The sequence below is a fragment of the Typopeltis vanoorti genome, chromosome 16 (genome assembly GCF_054136105.1).
Source record: "Typopeltis vanoorti isolate ZY-2024b chromosome 16, IOZ_Tvanoo_1.0, whole genome shotgun sequence".
In the NCBI taxonomy this organism is placed as follows: Eukaryota; Metazoa; Arthropoda; class Arachnida; order Uropygi; family Thelyphonidae; genus Typopeltis; species Typopeltis vanoorti.
Window position 1 is genome coordinate 115,018,445 of NC_143564.1, and position 25,777 is coordinate 115,044,221.

At 35.1% G+C, this 25,777-nt stretch overlaps 1 protein-coding gene across 1 annotated transcript in view; it reads left to right on the top strand.

The window, feature by feature from the left end:
- Positions 1 to 11,200: 11,200 nt before the first annotated feature.
- The window catches only part of LOC150098276 (GTPase-activating protein rrc-1-like), a 38,672-nt gene continuing 24,095 nt past the window's right edge, over positions 11,201 to 25,777 (top strand). Inside the window, exons 1-2 of the mRNA XM_090406294.1 lie at positions 11,201 to 11,255; positions 12,245 to 12,508. Of these exons, the coding sequence (XP_090262420.1) occupies positions 12,404 to 12,508 (105 nt within the window). The 5' untranslated portion in view covers positions 11,201 to 11,255; positions 12,245 to 12,403. The remainder of the gene's footprint in view (positions 11,256 to 12,244; positions 12,509 to 25,777) is intronic.

Consider the following 25,777-nt stretch of genomic DNA (forward strand, 5'->3'; position numbering starts at 1 on the left):
ATCAAGCCTTGATAAGACCCCATCTTGACTATTGTGCCCCTGGGTTTCTTCTTGATGGGAAGGAGGTAGAGAGGATCCAGAGGCGAGTGACCAAGATGATAGCTGGTCTATGGAATGAACCTTACAAGAAAAGGTTGAAGATCTGTGGATTACAGAAATTGGTTGATAGACAGAAAAGGGATGATATGATTGAGACATTCAAATTACTGAAGGGTTTTTACAAGATTAATTCAGAGGAAATTTTTCAGAACAGGTCTGGTGATGGAAGAATTACGGGCTCCTTGGAAACTGAGCAAGAGTTTAGCAAGGGTGTTAGAACTAGGTTTTTTTACTTGGAGAGTGGTGAATGAGTGGAATAAGCTGCCAGAATTTGCTGTGGGTGCCATGACTGTAAATGAATTCCAGCAAATTATGATAGATACTGTGCATATGCTGAATAGTTGTTCTTGGTATGATGTTTAGGGCCTCCCTTGATGAGTCTAAGGACTTCTTGGATTTGCCGTAATAATAAGTGAACTATATTTATATTGGTTATGAACATTTAATTCTGATATCATGTGCATGCACATAATAAGTAACTATGACAAACAAAAATTTCTTGCAATCCTTATGGTATAATAGCTTGTTGCATGTTCCGTTTGTAGTTCCTTGACAGTCAACAAGGTAAAAAGGACGTCCCGTGTGAAAGGAGAGATGGGAATAATATGTATGTATGTGATTACTTGAAGCGCAAAATAATTTTATTTTTAAAATCGTGCAGCACATAAAAAGAAAAAAAATAAGAACTTATTTTAGTTCTTGCGGTGTAGCTATTCGCGAAGTGCAAAATTAGGTTGCAGGTTAATTTGTCCAGATTGTTCCCATAGTAGCGTAGGCACTATTTTTTTCTTACAGTGAAGATATCCAAAAGAATGCAGTAGGTAATAACAGGCACAAATAAAATTAACTTCCATGACAGCAGGCATTTACTTTTCAGCAATGTTGAAGAGGCTACTTGGTACTGTGACTTTTCTTTCTTTTATGTTTTAAAAATAAGGCATTTTTAAACATTATTATTTTTTTTAAAGTGGCATAACTTTATAAAACTTTATAACAGTTTTAAACTTTTAAATTTCAATGAATGAAATAAAGCAGGTGAAACTCCTTGTACAGTAAAATGACTATCTTTTATAAAGGGGAACAGTGACCTCTTAAATAAGGTGTTTATAGTATAGCGGGAATAAAGATTATTAGGAATTTATAAATTTTAAACATACTAGCACCTGTTGAAGATTTATGCAATGTATATATAGACAGAATACCATTATTTTCTTTTAGCATTCAGTATAACATTACATGGATATAACGTCAACCCACCCCCCCCCCCCCCCACCCCCCCCCCCCCCCACCCCCCCCCCCCCCCACCCCCCCCCCCCCCCACCCCCCCCCCCCCCCACCCCCCCCCCCCCCCACCCCCCCCCCCCCCCACCCCCCCCCCCCCCCACCCCCCCCCCCCCCCACCCCCCCCCCCCCCCACCCCCCCCCCCCCCCACCCCCCCCCCCCCCCACCCCCCCCCCCCCCCACCCCCCCCCCCCCCCACCCCCCCCCCCCCCCACCCCCCCCCCCCCCCACCCCCCCCCCCCCCCACCCCCCCCCCCCCCCACCCCCCCCCCCCCCCACCCCCCCCCCCCCCCACCCCCCCCCCCCCCCACCCCCCCCCCCCCCCACCCCCCCCCCCCCCCACCCCCCCCCCCCCCCACCCCCCCCCCCCCCCACCCCCCCCCCCCCCCACCCCCCCCCCCCCCCACCCCCCCCCCCCCCCACCCCCCCCCCCCCCCACCCCCCCCCCCCCCCACCCCCCCCCCCCCCCAAGTAACCATAATTTTAGAATAAGATAATTAGTCTTATGCCTAAATATCTTTTCTTGTAAGTAAATTGTGTGTGTTCTCCTGGCTAGTCTACATAGTTGTGGGATAGAAAATCTGAGTTTTCTAAGGAAAAATTATTCCACCTCTGTATAAGACCTGCTGACTCGCCATCAATTGAGAAGCCCTTAAGGTTCTTTGAATCTGAGATGGAATTTGAACCTTATCTTCTTTCCAACTAGAGGGTTTCATTGCAACCAACTGAGCCCCAGAGGCACTAATGTTTGCCTTGGCCCTATAATTATAGTATCATACCTGTTATTCTTTAACATCCAAGAAGTCAAGTTTAGTCTTAACTCTTTTGCATCTCTTTTTATTTCTCTTCTGAAACAAATTCTGTGCTCAATTTTCTGCATCATAAAATACTGTTCAATATCTGAGATTGGTATCCTTCAAAACTTAAAAAAAAAAAAAAAAAAGTTTTTCCCGGCAAGTGAGTGGGGGTGTTAATTATTGATATCACATTAGAGTGATGACCCCCATTTTTTGCTATGTGCTTTTTCTGATAGATGTTTCTAAGAGATACCTGTGTAAACATATTCAAAATGACATTTAAGATTGCTGTTTTATTCTAAATCTCTTGGAATGTGTGTGCTAGCCAATCACTTATTTACAGTACAGTTATAAACTAATGTTTAGAACGATATATGCATTCCCATGAATTATTACTTGTTATAGTTTCTTCTAAGAATGGGCATAATAAAAATTATCAAATAGATTCAGTACTATTACCCCCCCCCCCCCCCCCACTGTTTTGTCAGCATGAGCATTCGTGCCTATTTACACCATGTTGCTAATAATTTAAAATGGGTTAAGATGCATGATATGGGAAATTGTCATGCACGTGGAAATTTCTCTTAGCAGTGGATACTTATAAAAATATTGAGCATGAAATTATAGTAAGCTGAGACAGCAGATTATAGCTAATTCACAAAAAATTGTAAGCGAATAGTGTATAGGAAATGTTCAAATCATATTTGAAACAAGCATTGTTAGACTATATTCCAAAAGTTAAGAGTAAATCCAGTAGGAGTTAAATGTAAAAGTTATCACTAAGTAGATACAAAAGGAAACTTCTTCTTGCTTTAAGCTTCAGCTTGTTGCATCTTCAATACAGGCAGTCTTTCCATAGGTTTTTTGGTCTACCAACTAACAAAATGCTAATGTGGAGAAAATACAGGGAAAAGTGATGCATAAAGTGATGCATGAGCAGTACAGAACATAGACTAGAAAAGTAATATGATAAGGAAAGCAAAATCAGATTATAAGAGAAAACTAGTTGAGTAGGCTTAAGAAAAACATGGGGAATTCTTTAGTTATGCTTCTTATAAAAGGAAAAAGGATTATACAAGAGTAACTTTGATAAATGCAAGACAGTGACCATAGTAAATGCACTTGAATTATTGAGCACCCATTTTCAGTAGTGCCTGGTACCTTTAGAATATATATGAGAAAATAGAAGTTGATTAGCTGAAGAAAGAAATGTCCAAAGGAGTTGCAAGCACTTTTATGGTTGTTAAATTTTAGTCTTAACTCTAGCAGAGTGTTAGAAAATAGTAAAAAAAAAGGGAGATAGTCCATTTGTACAAGAATAATTGCCACAAGGGAGGCAACAAGTTGCAGATATATTAGTATTTCTGTAGTGATTGTTTGAAGGCTTGGAAATGTTTAAGAACCATAACTTGGGAGAAGTTTATAATAACGTGACATTTGAATTGGCTAAACAATTACCATATGGTTATTACTGAACTTTGCAATAAGCCTTTGACAGAACCACACTATAGCTTATATAAATTAGGTTGGGAGTGGATGATAAGCTAGTAGCAAGGAAAAGAGGGTAACCATCAGATAATGGCAATGAGCAGACTATAGGAGGAACAGAATCAAACAAAAATGTAGTTTACAGATAGAATGCTGCAGGACTCTGTCCTTGGACTAGCATATTGTAATGTGTTATATTAACACATTATATAATGCTGGTCCGAACTTTACATCATTATTACAATAATGATGTAAAGTTGGGAAGAGCAATAAGAATGGAGCCATTTACGAATGAGGAGAATGGTTTGCCAAGTGTAAGGTTTTAAATTTTGGACTGAAGTTGATGAATGTGCACCATTTTGATTAGAAATACATGAAAGGAAGTCCAGTTGCATTTGAAGAGGCCCAGATATAATTGTGCCATAGGTCTAGTGGATAAGTAGTTGAAGTTCTTCTGACATGTAACCAAAGTGATAAAAACAGTGTAAATGATAACTGTTGTGTTGAGAAATGCACTGATGAATAGGAACATACATATTGCGAAGGGTTAGAAGAACAGTGAGTAGTAGGAATCAGTTATCATAAATCTTTATAAGGCCTTGATCTAACTGTATCTGGAATACTGTGTGCAGATGTAGTTTACTAGGTTTGAGATGCGGAAATAGCGGAGGGTATTGAAGTAAATAGCTGTGATGATATCAAGGCTGCAATGTTGAATATGAGAATAAATTATGAAAATGCTGATTTGTAAAGCTTTGCCATTTTGTAGGGAAAAAAAAAAAGGAATATGATAGAGATATATAGGTTGAAGGGAATTACAGGATAGACACTTAGGATATTTTTGAATATGTGTTAGGAGAGAATAAAAGAAGAACCAATCCTTGGAAGCAGAGAGTAGTTAGAAAACAGAGTGAGGAGCTTCAGAACATATGAAATTTACAGACAAAAATACTGCTGTTGCTCGCCATCTACTGCCAAGCAAATGTCTTTAACAGTTATATTAGCAAAGTATACCATATATATCTGTACTCTGCCTAGTTAATCCCTTCATTACTTTCATTGCCTTCTCTATATACAGGTTGAAAAGTAAGGTGATAATGCACAATCATGCCCTACACCTTTTTTTACTTTTGCAATTTTCTGTTTAGCATATTTTTTCATTAGTCTTATTTCTTTCTCTAGCTGATTCCAATTTCCTTCATTATTTGAAGACCTCACTCCATTGCATATTATCAAATGCCTTTTCCAAATCTATAAAGGCAACGTATGTAGATTGGAAAAGAGTCTATGGACTTTTTTTCTGTTTCTGTTCCTGGTCTGTTATTGTTCCCAAAGCTTGTATTGTTTCGTTAGTTCCCTTTATATTCTATTATTCAAACTGTCTTCATATAAATAACATTCAAATGTTTTATTTTATTCTGTGTTTCACTATGTTTAGTCTAATCTTTGAGGCATGATTAAATAAACTTAGTGTTTAGTAATTCACCAGACTGAATGCAATAATTCAATCTGTTGCATTCATTCCCTCTCTTGGGGTATTACTACTATCAACTTTTCATAGAAATCATGTACTATTGAAAGGGTGTACAGGAGTTGTGATAGTATTCTTTCTCTCTTGATAGATCAACCTAATCAATTTAAATAAAGCTTCTTATGTTACACATCTCCCAGATTTTTTAAAAATTCAGCTCAAATCTCATTTGTACCTGCAATTTTCCATTTAGCTAAGTCATTAATTGCTCATCTGCTCCAAGATTTTCTTTTTCACTTCAATAAATTCTTGATTCAAGAGGGGTGTTTATAATAATAACATTTTCCCCATTATGCAAGTCTCAAAATCCCTTCCATCTATGTTATCTGTTTGTTCCTTCCTTCCAGATTTATGTTTTTGTGTAGATCCACACTTTACTGTGCAGGTATTTGAACTCGAATCCGACAGAATAGGATAGTTAATTCTAGTAGCTAATAAGTTACGATCTTAATAATAGTACCTAGTAGCTAATAAGGAATTAGCTACTAGGTACATTTCTCTGCTCTTATACCTATTTTGTTACAGTTCTGATTTCTTACAGATAGTTTGGATGTGGTTTACTTTGTTTCAAATGACGAGCACATACTTGATCTTAATTCATCTAGCACATCATATAGGTCATGCGTCCACTGATTCCTGTATTGCTGTTTAATGTCATTGGGTTTCTTTAATTCTTCAATTTCACATTTTTCATTTGAGATGATGAATCAGGTTTGGTGATCGAAGTTTTTGCTGCTGCTTCACAGATGATTTGTGCAATATAAGTGAAGCTCTGGGATGGTTCTTCAGGCATATGGATTTGCAATTAGTTTATTTTGTAATGCCTCTTTTATACTGTTTTTTTATGGTAGGAAGCTTCAAGTTTCTCACTATTGATATTTACTTGCCATTCTTATTTTAAGTTTGATAGCACTAAGACGAAGTTTTATGTGTGTGCTTACTATTCTGTGGTCAGAGTTTACTTCTATACTCTCATAAGGTTTGCAATTTTGAGCTGATCTCCCTCAATTTCCGTTGATGTTGTTTTGTTTTGTGATTTTGTTCCATTTGGATGTTTCAAGATCTACTTTCTTCCAAGTTTGCATGGAAATTTGCTCTGTAAATTGACAAAGTTCAGTTCAGTTAGATGTACGTTTATGTTTGTGGAACGTGAATGGTCCTATATTTTTCCAAATTCTTGAACAGTGGTGGCCCATACATAAGCACTGCGACACTGCAGCATGAAATTACCCCCAAGGAAAAAATGAAAAGTTTTAATTTTGTTTGTGTTTATAAATAATAACAATACTTACAACATTATATAAACGCAATACAACATGTTAAAGGTTACAGCTTATGTTTCGACAGTGATTGAATAGTTAATAATTGGAATTGTTCGATTAACGCGTTAAATTACGAAACAAATACACTGTGATCTAACACAGTGTCGGAATTATCACGTTCGACCAATCGCAGCCAGACTCGCTGATATTCGTTTGAGCTTGTGATTGCACGTTACAAGTCATTCCGACACTGCTCGGTTGGGCAGTGTATCGTACGCTTGCGCGTTATTTCTGTGAGATACGAAACTTTTATTGTTGATGCGTGTTCGTGGTGAACTACTTTTTGCAAATCTTATTTTATTCTGTTAAAATAACATATAATTATTTATTTATTATATATACAAGGCTGAATTATGACGAGTGTCACTGCTGAAAAAGATTATATATTTTCAATTATCGTTACACGAAACAAATACACTGCGATCTAACGCACTGTCATAATTATCGCATTTGGCCAAATGCAGCCACACTCGCCGTTATTCGTTTGCGCTTGTGATTGCACGTTACAAGTAATTTCGACACTACTCGTTTGGGCAGTGTATGCCTACGCGCGTTATTTCTGTGAGATACGAAACTTATATTATTGGTGTTTGTTCGTGGTGAGGGTGAAATATTTTTAATAAAGCAATTTTTTAATATGTAAATTTATGTATTAATAAATTGGTTACTGATTAGGAAAAAAATAATTTTTTTTTTATTTGGTATATGCCCCCCCCCCCCCCCTAAAAATTTCACCGGCCGCCACTGTTCTTGAAACATCTGCCTGGATTGTAGAAAGCATTCTTGGAGTTTTGGTCCGAAATCTCTGTGCATGGATACAGTTTTTAGTTGCTTTTGGGTTCGAGTTTAAAGTTATGGCCATTATTCTGTTGGAGACTTGGACATAGTTGAAAGGTAACTATAGATTCTTTTGTTGACTAGGACTCCAGTTCCCCTACCACCAGATTTGTTTGCCGATGAATACATGAAAGTCTATTTTTTCAGTTCAATATGACTTCATTCCATTCAAAAATTCTCCACCTGTGTTCTCGGATGAAGACTGCACTAATGATTACCAACTCTGCTCTGGTGAAAAGTTAATGGAACTTTCCACATTTCAGGAGGGTACGAACATTGTAAGTGGATACAATGAGGTTCTCCTGAGCCGTTGTTTTGAGTGCTTACCTGTTTTGACTCAAGTTATAACACTGATTACTCATTAGCGATTCAATACTGATTAATATTCAGTAGTGCTCCTGAAGCTTGTGTAACCTGTTATAGTTCGCCCACCATTTCTAGATCCCTTCTTGGCTTGGTGCCAAGAATAGTCGATTCATGCTGAAGGGGAGAAAGAAATGAAGGATGTACGAATTGGTCGCCAACATGCGAAATCACGTGCTTTCTTGTCTGTCGCTGTACTAGTACTAGCTTGATTTTTGTTGTTCTCTTTTTGCATTTTTTTTTATTATTAATTTGTATGATGGATCCAGTACAGTCAACAAGTTCTATTGTTACACGTTTCAGTAGCTCTTGCAAAAGAATATTGAATAATGTGCTGACATTCTGCGAAAAAGAATCGTCAGAAGGCCGTCTTCTTGTTCCCCTTTCTCAAGTCATAAAACGTGCAAGTGCAATTGCGGGCGTATCGGGGTCGACTGTTAAAAGAATTCATAGGGAATCAAAAGGTGAAGATAAGCCAAAATTTAAATCTCCTAAAAAAAAAAAAAGCGCCAGAGAAAGAACACCATCGAAACCGTATCTTTGAATGATTTTGATGTAGACGTTATAAGAAGAGCTATTTACGAATTTTACGTGGTCGAGAAAGAGTGCCAACTGTTCCGAAATTGATTCCTGTGCTTAAAGAAAAAATTAATTTTCCTTGGAAAAGAGAAACTTTAAGGAAAATACTTCATGAAATCGGATTTTGTTTTAAAAAGTCCCAGAATAAAAGGAAACTTATCATGGAGCGAAGTGACATTGTTTTACGTAGAACGCAGTATTTGCACGTATTAACACTCTACGTACATTTTTCCAACTGTTATACAAGCAAAATAGTTACACTTTAAAAACAGCAATGTTCGTAAAAGAAAAGCTAAATTTTCCGACCTGTAATAATAAACAATCTCAGTTTGTTTATTATTACATCCCAGAAGACAGACTGATTACCCTATTATCGGAATTTATTCTCCTTTTTCTGACATGCGCAGAAGTGTCGAGGGACCTCAAATCGGTGGGCGAACTATAACTTCCATGACGTTAGATTTGTTGAAGCAACGCCGTTATTAGGTTCGAGTTTAGTCGCTGACTATATGAACTTTTTTTTTATTCTCCTACAAAACGTCGATAGAAATGAACTGCTGAATAATGAAGAAGAGTGGAGCCGGCTATCTATCAATTTCCAAAATTTTGACTGAAAGAATTCCGCATGCTCCCTTTCTGGAATGAAAAGGCATTAAGAGATTCACCCCCCCCCCTTCTTTCCCTTAGATTTTGTTATTGCTTATGATTTATTCTCTATTTCCCTTCAGCAGAATGAAAAAAAAAAAAAAAGTTGTTTTTCCACTGTTGTGAGCTCTGACTATTTTGTTTCATTGCAAAAATTAAATAATAATTTGAATATTTATAGTTTTATCATTGTGTTTTATATACATGCATAAGAAGAAGTTGATATTTAACACTTACGAAAGACGAGGAACCCGTTCTTGGGAAGAATCTTACTCTGGGACTGAAGAAAGTTGAATAGTGCAATATTTACTTCCATTCTAGTCTTCTTAATATTTGCCATTGATAGGTTATATATTTTAAAACATTAAATCAGATTTCTTAGTTTTTAGTGCATAGTCACATATATATATGTGACGAGATGCCAGTATAAAGATAGTATGCAACTCTTAAAAGAAGCAGTATACTAAAATGGTTCTGGAAAGCCGTGATCCAGGGCTTTTAGTATTGTTTTTTAATTACACAAAATTATTGATTGGTATTTTATACACACACAGTATATTTCTCAGTGGCGATCTGTGCCTGAAAAAAAAAAAAATTATATTCACCAAAATAGTATACTGTGCTCTCTTCTGATAATCCAATTGACAAGAAAACTATTGCACAGCTATCGAAGTGCGTAAAATGGTATCGCTTCTCCAACTCACTGCGCAGTTTACTCTCGTAGGAGATAATGTGAAAGGATTTTTCTGATTTTTTTGCGCATATATTGTATATGTAAAATAGTGTAAAAATGCCTAATGATGACGTTCATATATGATATATGGACGTGGCAAAACCTCATTTTATCCTAATAGGCTGTATATCATATAGGGTCATAAAGGTTTTTCTGGACTTAATATTTATAAATGAAAATTTATAAATTGCCGGCCTGGTTGGCCGAGTGGATAGCGTATCCGCTCTCCAGTTCGAATCTCGCCGTGGGCATGGATGTTTGTGATTGTCTGTGGAAATACTAGTGGTGGTAGGCGGTAGATGAGATGGCATTGGTGTAGTTGTAGACCTGGTACCCTCCCTCGATGAGTCCTTGGACTCCCTGGAGGTGTCAAATAATAAAAAATATAATGAATATAGCAAGCATAAAGTTGCTTGTTACCTCATCAGTTTAATGGAGTTCTTAGTATCGAGCATAAATGCCAATTGATATTCCATTTCAATTCCAAGGATTGTAATTCTTTGTTCGCTCAGCATTCGTTATGTCAATTAGTAAAGCGCAAGAGTGAACGTGACTTGAATGTTGAGTCATGGTTAACTGCATGTGTTTACATCAAGAGTTGGAATGGGGAATACACACACCATTGTGTAAAAATGTGATCATGCTCATGAACGCTATGGTCTTTGTTATAAATAGAATGTTTATATATATATATATATATATATATATATATATATATATATATATAAACATTCTATTTATAACATTTATAAACATTCTATTTATATATATAAAAAGTATATATATATACTATTATCTAATGACTGAATTCCGAGATATATTAAATTAAAGTAAATTTAATATATCCACACAACTAGTTTCGTCTGGACGCCGATTTCTTCAGGTGTGATAACACAAAAGTAAATAAAAGACCGTAAAAAACATTGCACTTCTACAACAACAGAGCATAAAAAACTACAGTTACGGTGTATGTTTGAATTGGAGTCCGAGGTACAGTTCTAGTTATGCACATGCGATCGTGTGACTTCTCTTGTTCGCCAATACTGAATAGCACAGCTGTGCGAGTCTGGCAAACTGTAACTGAGATTGCTGTTCATGTGGGAAGAGTCGAAGATTATTTCTTTTGATTCAAGGATGCGACGTTCTAGTTCATCGTAACATTTATATATGTTGGATGTTAAATTCCAGTCTATTTGATGTTGGCGGCCTTCATCATTGGAGTTAACTGAGAACAATATGTCGCTGGAGAGGGCGCTGGCTCGGGTTCTGTTATATGAGATGTATGTCTGGTGTTCTTCGAGACGCAGATAGACCTTTCAGTTGGGCCATAATATGGCTTCCAACAATCGCATACAATTTTGTAGACACCTGGAAACTGAAGATGGTGATGATATTCTTTGGGGTGGCTTAGGATTGACCGGACTTTTGGTAAAGTGGAGAAACACGCTTTGATATCGAACCTCTTAAACATTCTTGCCAGTTTAGGGAAGAGGGAACTGATGTAAGGAGATGTAGGCTCTGGGGCTAGTAGAAACCTCATTAGTATGTTGATTACGGTGGTATAGTTGTTAGTATAATAGTTAAGTATTGTTAATACTTTTCGAAGAGTAACTATTATTTATGAAGGTCCTTTTACGATGTTTCAGTTCATTTTTGAGCTCTTCTTCATCTGATAATACGGAACTGGCACGATGAGCGAAAGTGATGAGTGGATATGATGCATAATTTTTGTAGTGGATAGTGGTGAGAGGACGCATGCAGGTATCTATCTGTATATGTCGGTTTTCTGAAGATTGAGATTTTTAACGTATCAGACAACCTGGTAAGTTTGATGTCTAGAAAGGCCAAAGAACCATTTACTGCAAATTCGGCGGTAAACTTGATTTCGGGATGAAAGTTATTTAAATGATTTAGAAAAACTTGAAGGTTGTCTGTTCCGTGCTCCCATATCAGGAAAACATCGACTATTTACCGGAGCCAAATTTTAGGTTTCAGCTTAGCAGAAGAAATGGCTTTTTCTTCGAAATCTTCGAGAAAAATGTTTGCTAGTACCGGAGATAGTGGACTACCCATGGCTAATCCGCTATTTTGTTTGTAAATCTTGTCCTCAAAACCTGAAGTAGTCTGAATTAATACAATGCATAAATAAAGAGAACATCTTTTTTGAGATCTTGTTTCTAAGAAGAGTTTCAGTGAACATATCCTTTAGTTTTTAGATCACGTTTATTACTTTTCCTCTACTTCTTATGTCATAGTCTTCAAGATATTTATCTTCTATATTCTACCCAGTTTTCCAGTGACTTTTGTTTAGCCACCTTTACATATTTGAGCGCTGTTAATTTGGATCCTGAACTAGGCAGAAGTTATCAACTGATAATACTGAGACATAATTCTTTCAGATTGTTTCAACATAAAATAGTTATAATTTGATTCATATCAGGAGTCGCTTGTGATATTTTTCGCATAATTATTGTTTCCGACTTTTTAATATGTTTGATCAGTTAGAAGTGAGAACATTGGTCTCCATCATTTTACATTTCGCTAATTATACATTTTGTTTCATCACAGGTTAGTCTTTGCGACGAGAAGCCTGATACTACCAAAGGAAGTCTGTCTGCTGTAAATGGAGCAGATAAGGAAAATGAGATTACTCCTTGGTGGTTTTGTGTGCAAGTGACTAGCAACGGACGATCATGGGTAGTACGGCGAAGTTACGAAAACTTTCGCATGTTGGACCGTCAGTTACATCGTTGTGTTTATGACAGGAAATTTAGTCTCTTGAGAGAATATCCATATGGAGAACTACAACTAGAAGAAGGAAAATGTAGGGAGGTAAGCTGTTTTTTGACATCGACTTTTTTCAAATTTTTTGCCAAAATTTTGGTCAGACCAGTGTTATATTATTATATTTACATTCATTTAAAAACCTTAGTGAAAAGTGTACAAAAAATATATATAACAAATGAATCGCATCTTTAATCGCACTCGGTTATTCATTGTTTAATCATTAGGATTTGTAGATCAAAATGTTTGTTCATTTGATGCAAAAAATTCTAAAACGCGAAGTTGCTTTAGAAGAGTTTGAAAATTCACCCTTCAGGGATATATCTCATGGTAATAGACGTGGTATCTCCTTGTCTGACCCGAACAGAATTCGAATTTCTTATATGGATATTTTCATTGATAAACAACAAGTGTGTGTGGGGGGAGATTGTTATGAATTTTATAATCCGAACACTAAAAAAAAAAAAGAAGCTATGCCTTCTTTTTCGAATTTTTTAGTAGAAGCGTATTGTCTGTCGATTTCCTGTATACCACAGTTGTGCTAATTATTTTTATAATTCCGAATACTGTAACGCAAATCAGCTCGAGCATTTCATGCTTAGCGAAGTTTAATGTTGTAAAGAAGTCTATTTGTATGCTATATAAATAGTCAGAATCATTCCAAGCTTTCTAGATTTTATTTTATTTTTTAACGACAAGTTTTATAAACTCAAGGAGCTATACAAGCTCATGTAGAACAGGCTTATGCAAAACACAACCTGTTGGTTGGAGAGCGGGCGGGCTATCCACTTGGCCAACATTTGTTTTTATAATGCTTTTCAATTTACCTCCTTTAAAATTAACTTTCTAAATGCATTTTTCAAAATGCTTATGCAAAGCGTCTAATAGATATTATGTTACGCATATAAATAGTTGCGCTCTTTATTGAGAATTTGATGAAATTTGATATTTGAGATCTTTATTAAAATTTGCCGAGTCATCGCAATTTTGGTCTCACAGACCATTTTTGGTTGTGAAATTGTAGACAACGATGTGAGTTCTAAGGTTTTCTTCTGATATGCAAGGTTAAAATCCTATTTGTTTGCACCAACGATCGCTTAATTCGGAAAACGATTGGAAAAGGCGCTGCAAAAAGTTCCTCTAATCATTGACAAAAACAGAAACTGTAATGCTCTTTCTTCTGATGGTCTAGCATTATGGTCCTTGCTGCAAAGCTATACAGGCAGCACAATTTTTAGTAAATTTTAAACATTACCTATCGAGAGCCAAATTTGGCTTTCGATAGGTAATGTTTCACCACCAAAAATGGTCTGTGAGACCAAAATTGTGATGATGTGACAAATTTTAATAGAAGAGAAGACATATGGCAAACAACTGCTGCCATTTTGTGATCCTAACTCTAGCATGTATCACAAGATGGTGGCAGTTGTCTGCTTATGTTTTCTCTTGATACCTCTGAAATAATCGATAATCATGGCATGGCTTTTAGTGACACCTGAGAATGGAGATCAGTTGCTTGTCGATTTACAAAAAAAAAAAAAAAATATATATATATATATATATATATATATATATATATATATATATTTTAGTTATGTTTTTATTTGAAAAAAAAATATAATCATTGCGGTCTTAAATTATTTTGTCATTTGGGTGCCTGTTTGATTGTTATTCTTTTCTGAAAGTTAACTCTTAAACTACTAGTTCAGTTTCTGATTTGTAATTAAACTGGCATCATTTTAAAATGTGATATTATTGTTTTTATTTATTATTATTTTTTCCAACTTGCAATACTTTAAGTTTTGTTTGCTCCTGGCAGAATACTTTCCATTTATTCACCTGCTGAGGCATAATTACTTAAGGCAGCATGTGATGGAGGGGGAGTGGGAGAGTATTGGACCTGGTCATAGGTTCAGAAGAGCTATCCATAACCAAGGTGGCAACATTTCCTCCAATTGGTGAAAGTGACTATGTGGTCTTGACTTGGGAGATTGTAAAACACAAATCTTCTATCAAGAAGAGGTATTTGTGGACCTACAAGGCAGATGATTATGACATGCATAGGAAAAAGCTTAAATCTGGAACACTGCAGGGTAAGGATGTTAGGAGTGCATGGGATATAGTTTAGGGTCATCTAAAGGAAGCAGTATTAAATTGTATACCTAGGGTAAGGAAGGTTAATCAGGTAGGAGTTAAATGGATGAGTAATATCATTAAGCACGAGCTGCAGAAGAAGAAACTACTGTGGAGGGTATATAAAGAGAAAGGTGACCAGCAAACTCATGAATGGTACAAGGCTCAGGCAAGAAAGGCAAAATCAGATTATGAGAAGAATTTAGCTGAGCTGGCCAAAGGAAATCCCAAAGAATTATTTTTGTTATGTGGCAAGTAAGAGGAAGAATAACTATGGAAGATTAACCTTAATGAGTGATGATGGTTACAAGGAGACAGAAGTGGATATAATAGTTGAGTTATTGAGTGACCACTTTGCAAGCATATATTTTCTAGTGATGTTATTGCTTTAACCTATGCGATACTAATGTGGGAACAGAGGTGGATGAATTGGAGGTTCTTAGGATATTGCAGAATCTCAATGAAAATACAGCTGTGGGATTAGATGGGATATCAGGTAGAAATTTACGACAATGTGCAAGGGAACTGGCAGTGCCTTTGACTAAGCTATTTAGGTCTCAGCTCTGGTAGAGTTCCAAGGGAGTGGAAAGAGGGCAAAATTATATCTTTGCATAAGGGAGGTTCTAAGACTACAGTAGCAAATTATAGACCAATCATTATCTCAGACATAGTAGTAAAAGTACTAGAAAAATTGGTAAAAAATAGAATTAGAATGGGTAGATAAAAATATGATACTGTATGAGGGTCAACATGGCTTTGTGAAAGGTCGGTTATGCCTTAGTAATTTATTAACTTTTTCTAATAGAGTAACATGGACCATGAAAAGGAAAGATGAAAAACGAATTCAAACAGCAAAAATGAAGTTCCTCAGAAAAACAGCTGGATATACCAAGTGGGACCACAAAACAAATGAAGAAATCTTACAATCCCTGAAAATAAAATCAATTAATTACTACATAAGACAGTATAAACAAAAATGGCTAGAACATTTTAATTGAATGGACAACAGAAGACTGCCAAAATATTATACAGATACAAAATAAGTGGAAAAATAAGAATCGGAAGACCAAGAAAGAGATGGCATGAGACCGGAACAGGCCACTTGGCCTAAATTCCATGTTAGGAAGAAGTAGTAGTTACTAAATTCTTAGTAACTTGTAAAAAGTTTTTAATAATTTTTATCAGTGGAACTATCTTTTAGGAAAATAAAAGAAACTCAAGATAGATGAGAAAATAAGAAAAGAATTCAGAAATAATTAGAACATGTAATATAAGTATTCGAAAAATAAAATCTTCACAGAATAACAGAAAATAAATTAAATTCGAAAAATAAAATCTTCACAGAATAACAGAAAATAAATTAAATTACATAAATATACTTAAAATTTTTTTAATTCAAATTTTAGAGTTTTTGATTTCATATTCACAAAATTATAAATAATGGTCTTAACGTCTAATTCCGCACATATATCATTTTCAACCTATTAACGCCAAACTAGCAAGCCTATTTTGTGACATGTTCTTAAGTAGGTTTTAATCAATTTCAACTTGGAAAAGGAACGTTCTCCGCTCGCTACACTAACAGGTAAGGTTAATAGTATTCTTAAAGCAATTGAAAAGTTAGGGAAAGATAAATTATTGGACACAATAAAATTAAGAATATCGAAAGGGTTTTGAATATTTAAATTATCCATCCGAAAAATATCCCGAAAAGCACAAAACTCGTCATATAGTTCTATTGCATTTACGTCTTTATTGTCGCCGTCCTTCAAGAGAATCTCTAAATCGTCACAATTTTTTCGTAAATCTTCGTTGTTAATTTGTAGTAATCTATACAAGAAATTGAAATTATCATAATATGATTTTAATTGTTCAAAACGTTCAAAGCGTCTAGAAGTGTATAAAACACATTCACTCTAAATTTATCTTCTGGCGATTGTGGCGTTTCATCATGAAGCTCGTAGTCCAATTGTCGTGTCTTCTTTCGTCGTCGAACTTCCGTATCAGTTTTAAATTCTTGTTCTCCATCCACCTCTTCACTCAGTTCTTTTGCCGTTTTTAGAACTTCTTTAAAATTTGTATCTGATCGATACTCTTGTAAGAATATTTTTAAGTTTTCGATAGATTCCAAAGAAAGTGTAATGTTCATATTTTTGTCTTGAAGCATTTTACTCACAGGGTTTATTCTGTTAAATCATGCCAAGTTATAAGAGAGCAAATAAATTTGTAGTCCTTTATTTTAGCACATAATGTTTGTGCTTCATGCTGAGTTTCTTTATTAAAATTTTCCTTATTTAAAATTTCAAAAAGTGCATCGTAAATTTCTCGTAACTGATATCGTAGAGGGCGGATTGCATTAATTTTACTTTCCCATCGCGTATCTGATGGCTGTTTCAATGTTAATTTTTTTACAAACTTTAAAAGGATTGCCCAACTTTTGTAAGAGAATGAAAAGAAATTGTATATTTCTTGAATAATTGCAAAGAAACTAATTGAATCTGTATACACTTTGGCTGCATCGTTAATGATTAAATTTAGATTGTGAGCAGCACATGGCACGTAAAAAGCTCGAGGATATTTGTTCAAAAGCAAATTTTGGAGCCCATATTTTTTCCCTTTCATATTTGTCCCATTGTCGTACCCTTGACCTCGCATGTCTTCAATGGGAATGTTCCATTTTTTCCATTATTGTTGAACATAAACCACTTCCTGTGGAATCTGATATATCTGCAAAACCTAAAATGTTTTCCCTGATCTTGACAATTCCATTGTCACAGGAAACAAAGCGAATAATAATGGTCATTCGTTCTGTTTTACTTGCATCATGTGTACAGTCTAAAATTATGGAATAATATTTAGATTTTAGAATTGATAATAAAATTGTATCCCTGATTGCGTTGCTTAAAGTTTCAAATATTTCGTTTTGACTTTACTCAAACTGTCTTTACTCAAATAGTGTACTCTATTGTTTCGTTGTAGGGCTCATTCAACATGATTTTCCATAACGGGATCAAACTTCGCAAACAGTTCGACTAATTTTTTAAAAATTACCGTTATTCCTTTCATATAATTTATCAGGTGATCCGCGAAAAGCTAAATTTTGGCTACCAAGGAATTTTATAATTTCAATCAAGCGTTCTAAAACACTCGTCCAATGTTTCTTTTCCATTTCATACATGCTTTGAGTCTGGCAATCAATTGTAGTTTTGTTTTTTAAATTTTTATCAAGTTCCTTCCATTTTAAGAAATTTTTCATGCGAGTTAAACTAGTCTCTTGTCTATGCAAAGTTGTATTTACATTTCTCCAATCGTTATTACCTTCTACAAGACTACTTGATTCAGTACGTGCGGAAAGTTTGCAACAAAAGCAAAAAACAGAATTTAAAGTTTTGGAATAAATGAGCCATGTTCTTGGCACGAGCTGCCCGTTTTCCATTGTTCTATTATAATAGGTGTCGCGAAATTTACGACTATATGTATCTCTGGGATATATTATATTTTTCTTTTGAACAGGCCCCATTTCAATTAAAACAACTCGTAATATTTCATCAATATTTCCCCATTCACCTGGATCTTCTAAATTTACAGAGACTAACAATGTGTTAGTTTTGTGATCAACAACAACTAAATCTTCTCCTAACTGTTTTTCACTTAAATCATGCGTCTTGTTATCTTGTTCAATAGTTGCAATAGTACTTTCATACAAAGAGGATGATGTGCACGGTTCATCAACTCAGATTTCTGATGTATCGAGTCACAATCTGCATCAGAATATTTTAATATTTTAACAAATTTATTAAGAGCCCCAGTTTGTTTCTTAATATCTGCTTCTTTCGCAGCATGACGCTTACGATTTTGTGGACGATAACTTTTTTTAATTTTTGATTCCATTTCTATTTTATACACACAATAAATTATTACATAACACGACACAGACAAAATAATAGTCCGCACTGCGCTACTGTCAGTAGCTTTCTGAGATGCGTACCATATGACTGGTATACCTAGCAACAAATGTTTTGTACGAAAATTCGTTTCTGCGCATGTTCACCGTTTCACTTTAGATAGACTGCAGTAGACACAACATTCAGCAGACGCTTGCCTGCTTCTGAAGGCAAGCGTCTGCTCTCACTGCAAAATTGCAAACAGCCCGCTGATCAAAGAGGCAGCAATATACAATTTTTTAAAAATTTTTATTCGGTGTATCCGGCCTTATTTATTTTAATATTGATCATTCTAAGAATTTTTTGTTTTTATGATAAAAATTTTGTTTCTTAAAAATTAACTTATGGACCGTTCCTTGGCGGCGGCGGCGCCTGCATGCCCGCTTCCGCCGGCCCTGGTCACAAGGTTCAGTGCTGGGACCATTGCCGTTTAATTTGTACATAAATGATATAGGAAATAACCTGAAAGGAATTATTTAGTTGTTTGCTGATGATGCGAAATTAGGTAGAGTAGTAGTTAATCAAAGGAATGTGGAGAGCTTGCATAAAGCTAATGGGTGTCAGTTTAATGTTGAGAAATGTAAAATTATGCATTTTGGGGTAAATAGATTACAAACAATGTATCACATTGATGGCACTGTACTCCAGTAAATAGATGAAGCTAGAGATTTTAGGAGTGGTGGTAGACAAAGAGTTAAAGTTTAGAGGACATATTGCTAATGTTGCTAAATTAGCCCATAAGATTACTTGGCTATGAAGAACACATTTCTATGAAGAACTTCATTATCACCTCTGCAGTGATAATGAAGTTGTAATTCCTCTTTATAAGGCTTTGATACGTCTGGATTACTGTGCCTGGTCCTCTTTGGTTTCTTGGGGATGAGGAAACTGCAGAGGGGATTCAGAGGCGAGTGAGCCAGATGGCGAATGGCCTGGAATGTTCCTTATGAGGATAGATTGGAGGTGTGTGGATTGCAGAAGTTGGTCGATGGAGAAAAAGAGGGGATATGATAGAAACATTTGAGTTGCTTAAAGGATTTTATAGGATGGATGCAGGGAAATGTTTCAGCACTTGGCTAGAGGGACCAGAATAAGGTGTGGTCAGTAGGGGTGTGAGGACTAGATATTTTGCGTGGAAAGTAGTGAATGAGTGGAATGGATTGCCAGAGTCAGTAGGGTGTGCTTTTTTCTGGTAATGGATTCAAGGAGAGGTATGATAGATCGAGTCTCCCGCGATGAGTTTTCGCTCTCCATAGAGGTGCCCGTATAATAATAATAATTCAGCCGTGCAGTTCTTCGAATTTGGAGTTTTGTTTTATCACTCTGGTATGCGTACGAAACTGCCTTAACGTTAGTATTTTTCAGTAAGTCACATTAGAAATGAACCAATTTGCAAAAATTAAGTAATACAATGGCGAAGTTACCAAAATTTCTCAATCACACACGCACGCACGCACGCCTGCCTAAAATGTTTTATCATGACCGGAACACATTCATGATTTCTAATCAGTTCATTTTGGCTATGACGGTGTATCGTTTGTAACATGTAATTTTGTTTCGTTTCGCACGTTGCCAAATTTTGATCCTACAAATAAGTGTGATTTAAACTAAAAATGAGAACACAAATTTAAGCAGAATTCTTGAATATTAGTTATATTAAATTCTTTCTACCCAGAGTGGAAATTATAAAAATTAATAAAGGACCCTAAAATTTGAAGAAGTGACAAAAGTATTTCATGGATATCGTAAGGATTTTTTTTTTTTTTTCTTTTGCTAGATTTGTTTCACGTCTTCGGAAATACGAAGATGTGAAATTTGCATTACAGATAAAAAGGAAATTAAGTGAAAGTGCAGGGTTTTCGTTTGCACGTGAAAGAACTACTATGTCCAAACTCTTAAGGCAACGTGTCTGTTGCAGTTTAAAGGCAAAACCAGTGGCGCACCCAAAGGGGTCCAATTGGCCCTACCCCCAAAGAAAAAGGAAAAAAAAACGCTAGAAAATTTCCCAAAAATGCGATGCGTAGTGTGTATTCTCAAATCGTGTACTCAACCCCCCCCCCCCCCCCCCCCAAGATTAAATCCTGAGTGCGCTAACTAGGCAAAACTAATAGTAAACAAGCCCATTTAGAAATGAATAATTATTTTTAATTACTTACAGTTCAAATATAATTGTTTCGCATGCTTCAATTGTATTACTGCAATGACTATTACTGTAGTAATACAATCTTATAATGACTAAAGGTTTCCCAAGTATCTTATCCTTAAGACCACCTGGTGAAACGTAAATGACGTTAACGAACGAAATGCTTTGTTAGTGGTATTTTTTTATTTTTTTTAAATAAATCAATAAATAAAAAGTGAGAAGCCATTATATTATTGTAAACTTCTGATTTGACGTTGCAAGTAAAATTTAAACTGCTGTGTTGCATCCGAAATGACGCACTGAAACAAAAGATTTTTACATTCCTTTCAATAAGTTTGTTGGTTTCATATGCGTTTTTTTTTTACTTTTTTATTTATTACTTTGCTGTTATTTATTATAATCGTTTATATAAACAATTATATTTGAAATTCTATTATTATCTTTCTTTTTAGACCTCTCACATACTAATTATAATAAAATGATACAGAAATGATGAAAAACAATAATAATAAAATGATAGATTAAAAAGGGAAAAATTGCTTCGGTGCAATATTTTGCATTCATTCACTCAAACTAAAATAATCTGATTATTGGATCCTTCAAAAATTGAAGGGTCTAGTAATCGTAGTTCCTGCATGTTTTTTCAAACATTCTAAGACTTAACTTAATTTATTAGAGTTAGTCGTAATTTCTCCGTTTTAGGCATAGTGGCCTCTCACAGTAACTGAGCTTTATAAAAATCTAATTAATCTTGTCTGCTAGTTGCGAAACAATTTGTATTGCTTTGTGAAACCTGCTGCAGGAAACCCAGATTTCACCTTCGCATTAAACTTTTAAACTCGCTTTCATTTGAAAAATCCGTATTGATTTTTGCGTCCTTCGACTGGATTCGAACTCAGGTCTTACCAACAGAAGGGCATCGTAGTTTTCGCCTGATCTACGGAGACTGCTTCAGCCTGGATTTATTATTAGACTTATCGCTTTTTCCTTTCTTTTTTTTAAACCAGGGTCGTTCTTTTTCGTGGTTCTTGCGTGTGCCAGCAGTTTGTAATTTGGTCTCTGTCACAGTATGACTTAAATTTTTAAGACTTGCTAATTCACCATTAAAATCGCGGCTCTGAAAATAAATTACCGCTATTTTTTTTAAACCAGGGTCGTTCTTTTTCGTGGTTCTTGCGTGTGCCAGCAGTTTGTAATTTGGTCTCTGTCACAGTATGACTTAAATTTTTAAGACTTGCTAATTCACCATTAAAATCGCGGCTCTGAAAATAAATTACCGCTATGATATAATGTATGCTTTCTAGAACTCCGCCTTAGTTGAGATTTCAGAGTGGATGGTGGTCCTTACTAGAAATCGGTACTCTCATTGTCAAATAGAAGGAAACTGTCGCTGAGAAAATAGTTTAATCGAATTTCATTAAAATAACCGAGTACTGTACATTCAAGAAAAGTTTATTCCACTCCTGACATTTTTGGTACAACATTTGCTTATTTATTTTTATTTTTTTGAGTACTATAGAACAATTTTTTTTTCTCCATTAGGAGCGACATTTAGTTATTGAGAGTAGAAGCTGTATGAGAAAAGTGTGGTACTGGGTTTGCGTTTCTGTAAACTGAACGTCGATTTCATACAGCCAAAAATTTAAGACTAAATTAATCAATTCCTGCGGTAGGAAAAAGACCTATACGGCCTAAATGGATGGGGGCGGGGGTAATCAACCTAATTTTCTGTTAACGTTGCTTTTCATACAACTTCATCGGACATCATACTTTTATGTCGAATTCAGCGTTATGCATTATGATACATTACTAAATGTTTGTGTATAAAGTATACACAATATTTTATCCCATAGTCTCTCGTTAGGTAATTCTAATCAGCCTTCATAACATCTCTCTTATTCTGAATATCGAACACCCTTGGATAAGGACTTATTATTGATTACGAAGGCCTTGGAATGTGGGATTCGAATCCAATGATATTTGACCTCTAGATTATTATATTGCAACTTTCATTTAGTAACATAGGGTAACCGAAATGTGCCAAAACTCACGTAATTTAATTTATGGACCTAGCTTTAAGAAATAAGCATAATCAGTAGTTTTAGATTAGCATGTACGCCGACACACACGACTTCAGAAATACAGCTTAAATCTATTAGGCAGAAAAAACTTACTCGTCCAAAGTATTAGTCTACTTTATATAAATATTATTATAGGTAATATTAACAAAAAAACACTCAATGTTATGATGACAAAACCAAGTCATACATTCTTTAATTCTCACTATATATTACATGTAATTATACTGAAATAGGCTTTCCTTTAGCGTTTTAAAATATACGTCACAACACTGCTCATCGCAACCCAGGTTATTTCGTTTATTGTTCAAAATGAAGGTTGAATTTATCTATGAACAATTATAAAGTTTCACGAAAACAAGAAAGAGGTAGTATCACTAGATGTGGAGCCAAATTCACTTTTCACGATGCACTCAGTTACATGATCCGGTTTTTGACTTGTTACAAGATAATCGTATTTTTTAAATAACAGTATTAAAAATCATTTTAATTATGTAAAATGTTCAAGTATTTAATTGCATTGAGCTACTTCATGTTGTTAGCTGTGAAAATAAGCTGAGAACAAATACTATATTACAATTGCGCACCTACTTAAGTTATAAAGATTTTTTTTTTGCCAATTTTAATTTCTGTGTTTATTTATACTTACCAGTTTTGTTTGTTAATGAAATTATATTCTAAGAAAAGTAAAATTATTATTTTTTAAAAGAATAATTGTCTATTACATATGTCGTACGTACTTTATATACGCGTAAGGTTAATATTGAAGTAAATGAATCCATTAATTTGATTAAAAATTTATTTATTGGAAATGATAACTGCATTTGGATTTAAATGTATATATGATAAACATTTTCTCGCACACTATAAGTGTACGAGATTTACTGTTTCAAGTAAAGTGTGTAACTATAACACATAATAGCGTCTCATTTTTATCGCTTCATGACTGAAACGAAAACCAGAAGCGTGGTGCGTAGTGGAGCATGCATTGAGAAAAAAGAAACCTATAATATTGTTGTGAGAAATGAGATTTTTGAAACTCGAAAGCTGATATTTATGAAGTGTTATCATATAGAAAAAAAATGTTTAAAAGTTAGCAATTGTTATATTACGACAATGATGACAGAACGTTGGGGGAATGAGTTTTTTAATTACTACAAAAAAAAGTCTTTCATATAGAAAGAAAAATAAAGTTCTGAACCTTAAAGGAGATAAAAGGGTAAAGAAAGTGAAGATGATTGGCTTACGTTATTATGACTTTTAGAGAAAACCGGCAACCAAAATTGCAACTGTTTCGGCTATTCTTTAAAAGAGAATGCTGTAGTGTTCCAATTAAGGATTTCAGATCCAGAAGTTTTATTTCCAACTCTCCGGAAATAAAACTTTTTTAATTAATTCATAAGTAGGCACACGTGATCAAGTAACTTGACAGTGAATGAGCTATTTTAAGGAAATAAAAAAAAGTGTAAATAATGCGGTGGGAGAAATATATATATATATATATATTTTGAATGCATTTAGAAGTAGGCTGAAAATTCACTCGCCACTTTTCACTTGGCGAGTGGATTTCTGGAACCGTGTGTGTGTGTGTGTGTGTGTGTGTGTGTGTGTGTATATATATATATATATATATATATATATATATATATATATATATATATATATATATAACACACACTGTATATACACCTTTCAATTATTAAATTATGTTATAATTTCAATTATATTAACTTCTTATACCCAGAAATGTACTTCTTATCTCCGAAAGTTTTAATCCTTGTAGGATTGCTAATTTTATTCGTTTACGTTTAATAGGAAGCTAGTTGGTATTCCTTGTAAGTGGGGTTTGAGTTGGGCAATCACACGTGCTTTTGCGGAGGTGAGTCACCTCTCGACTGTCGTGTTTGGCAGTCGGTTCTTGTATTTCTCCCCTTCGCGTCCTGTCTCTTTTCAGACAGCTTGGTGCCACTAACTGACGTGTGATTGGCTCTTTTTTCGGCCTTCGACACTAGAAAGTAGCGTATGTATACGAACTTCGTTTGTTGTGCAGCAGACGTATGTGCGGAACTTTGTTTCTGTCTCTGTGACCGATAACGTAACGGGTTATAGGTGTTCTTAAGGCGATAATTATGTCTTCTAGGACGTCGACCTTAGAACTGATAGGTTTATCAGCGGAATTGTGTATATCGGAATGGTGGCGAGCGTCTTTGGACTTAATGGAAAGGTACATCCAGGATAGGATGATTTTGTCATACGTACAACTTTATCCTGGTAAATAATACTTATCCCAGATGAGTAAACCATTAATCATGTATGATTTCACACGAATTAACCAACTGGTCATTGCTACTCTATGACATGAAATTTGTAATCTAGCCAATCGGAGTACTTGTAAGATTTGATCTGTATAATTGTGTTTGTGAAACTAACACCTCAGGAATCTTAATGAATTTGACCTACTTCAAATTTTATACAATGCAGTTTAGTTGTGATAAATTTTAGACATGAATTTGTTTCAGGAAGGGATGAGCACATGTGTTGCTGGAAGAAATCTTTCTAGGAGTGTTCTTTTTATGTGTATCATAAATTATGTATATTTCACATTTGTGATACATTACATCATTTAAATTTCTGGTGCTTTTTACTTTTGCAAGTGCATCTTTATTTGGATTAGTTTCTTCTTAAGAAGATACATTTTTATGAAGTAGTGGGAGTTTATGAAAGGGTTATGAAGTTTTGGATATATACTTTCTAGATGGTGCAGGATAATTCCTGTTATTACAAGTGAGCATATTTATCTTAATTGATCGTTTTCTTAATTGAAACATTGATTTCTCTAAATTCTAGGACTGTAAGTTGCACTAACTACTGTTTATAAGGACTTAGCAATGGATGAAAAGAGTTATACATTTCTTTTAGTTTTTATCATTCATAGCTCATTAGCAATTTATTTTATATTCATTCTTATACTTCATGACCTCATCGACTAGTTCAGTTAGTCGTGATGTTATAGTGAGTC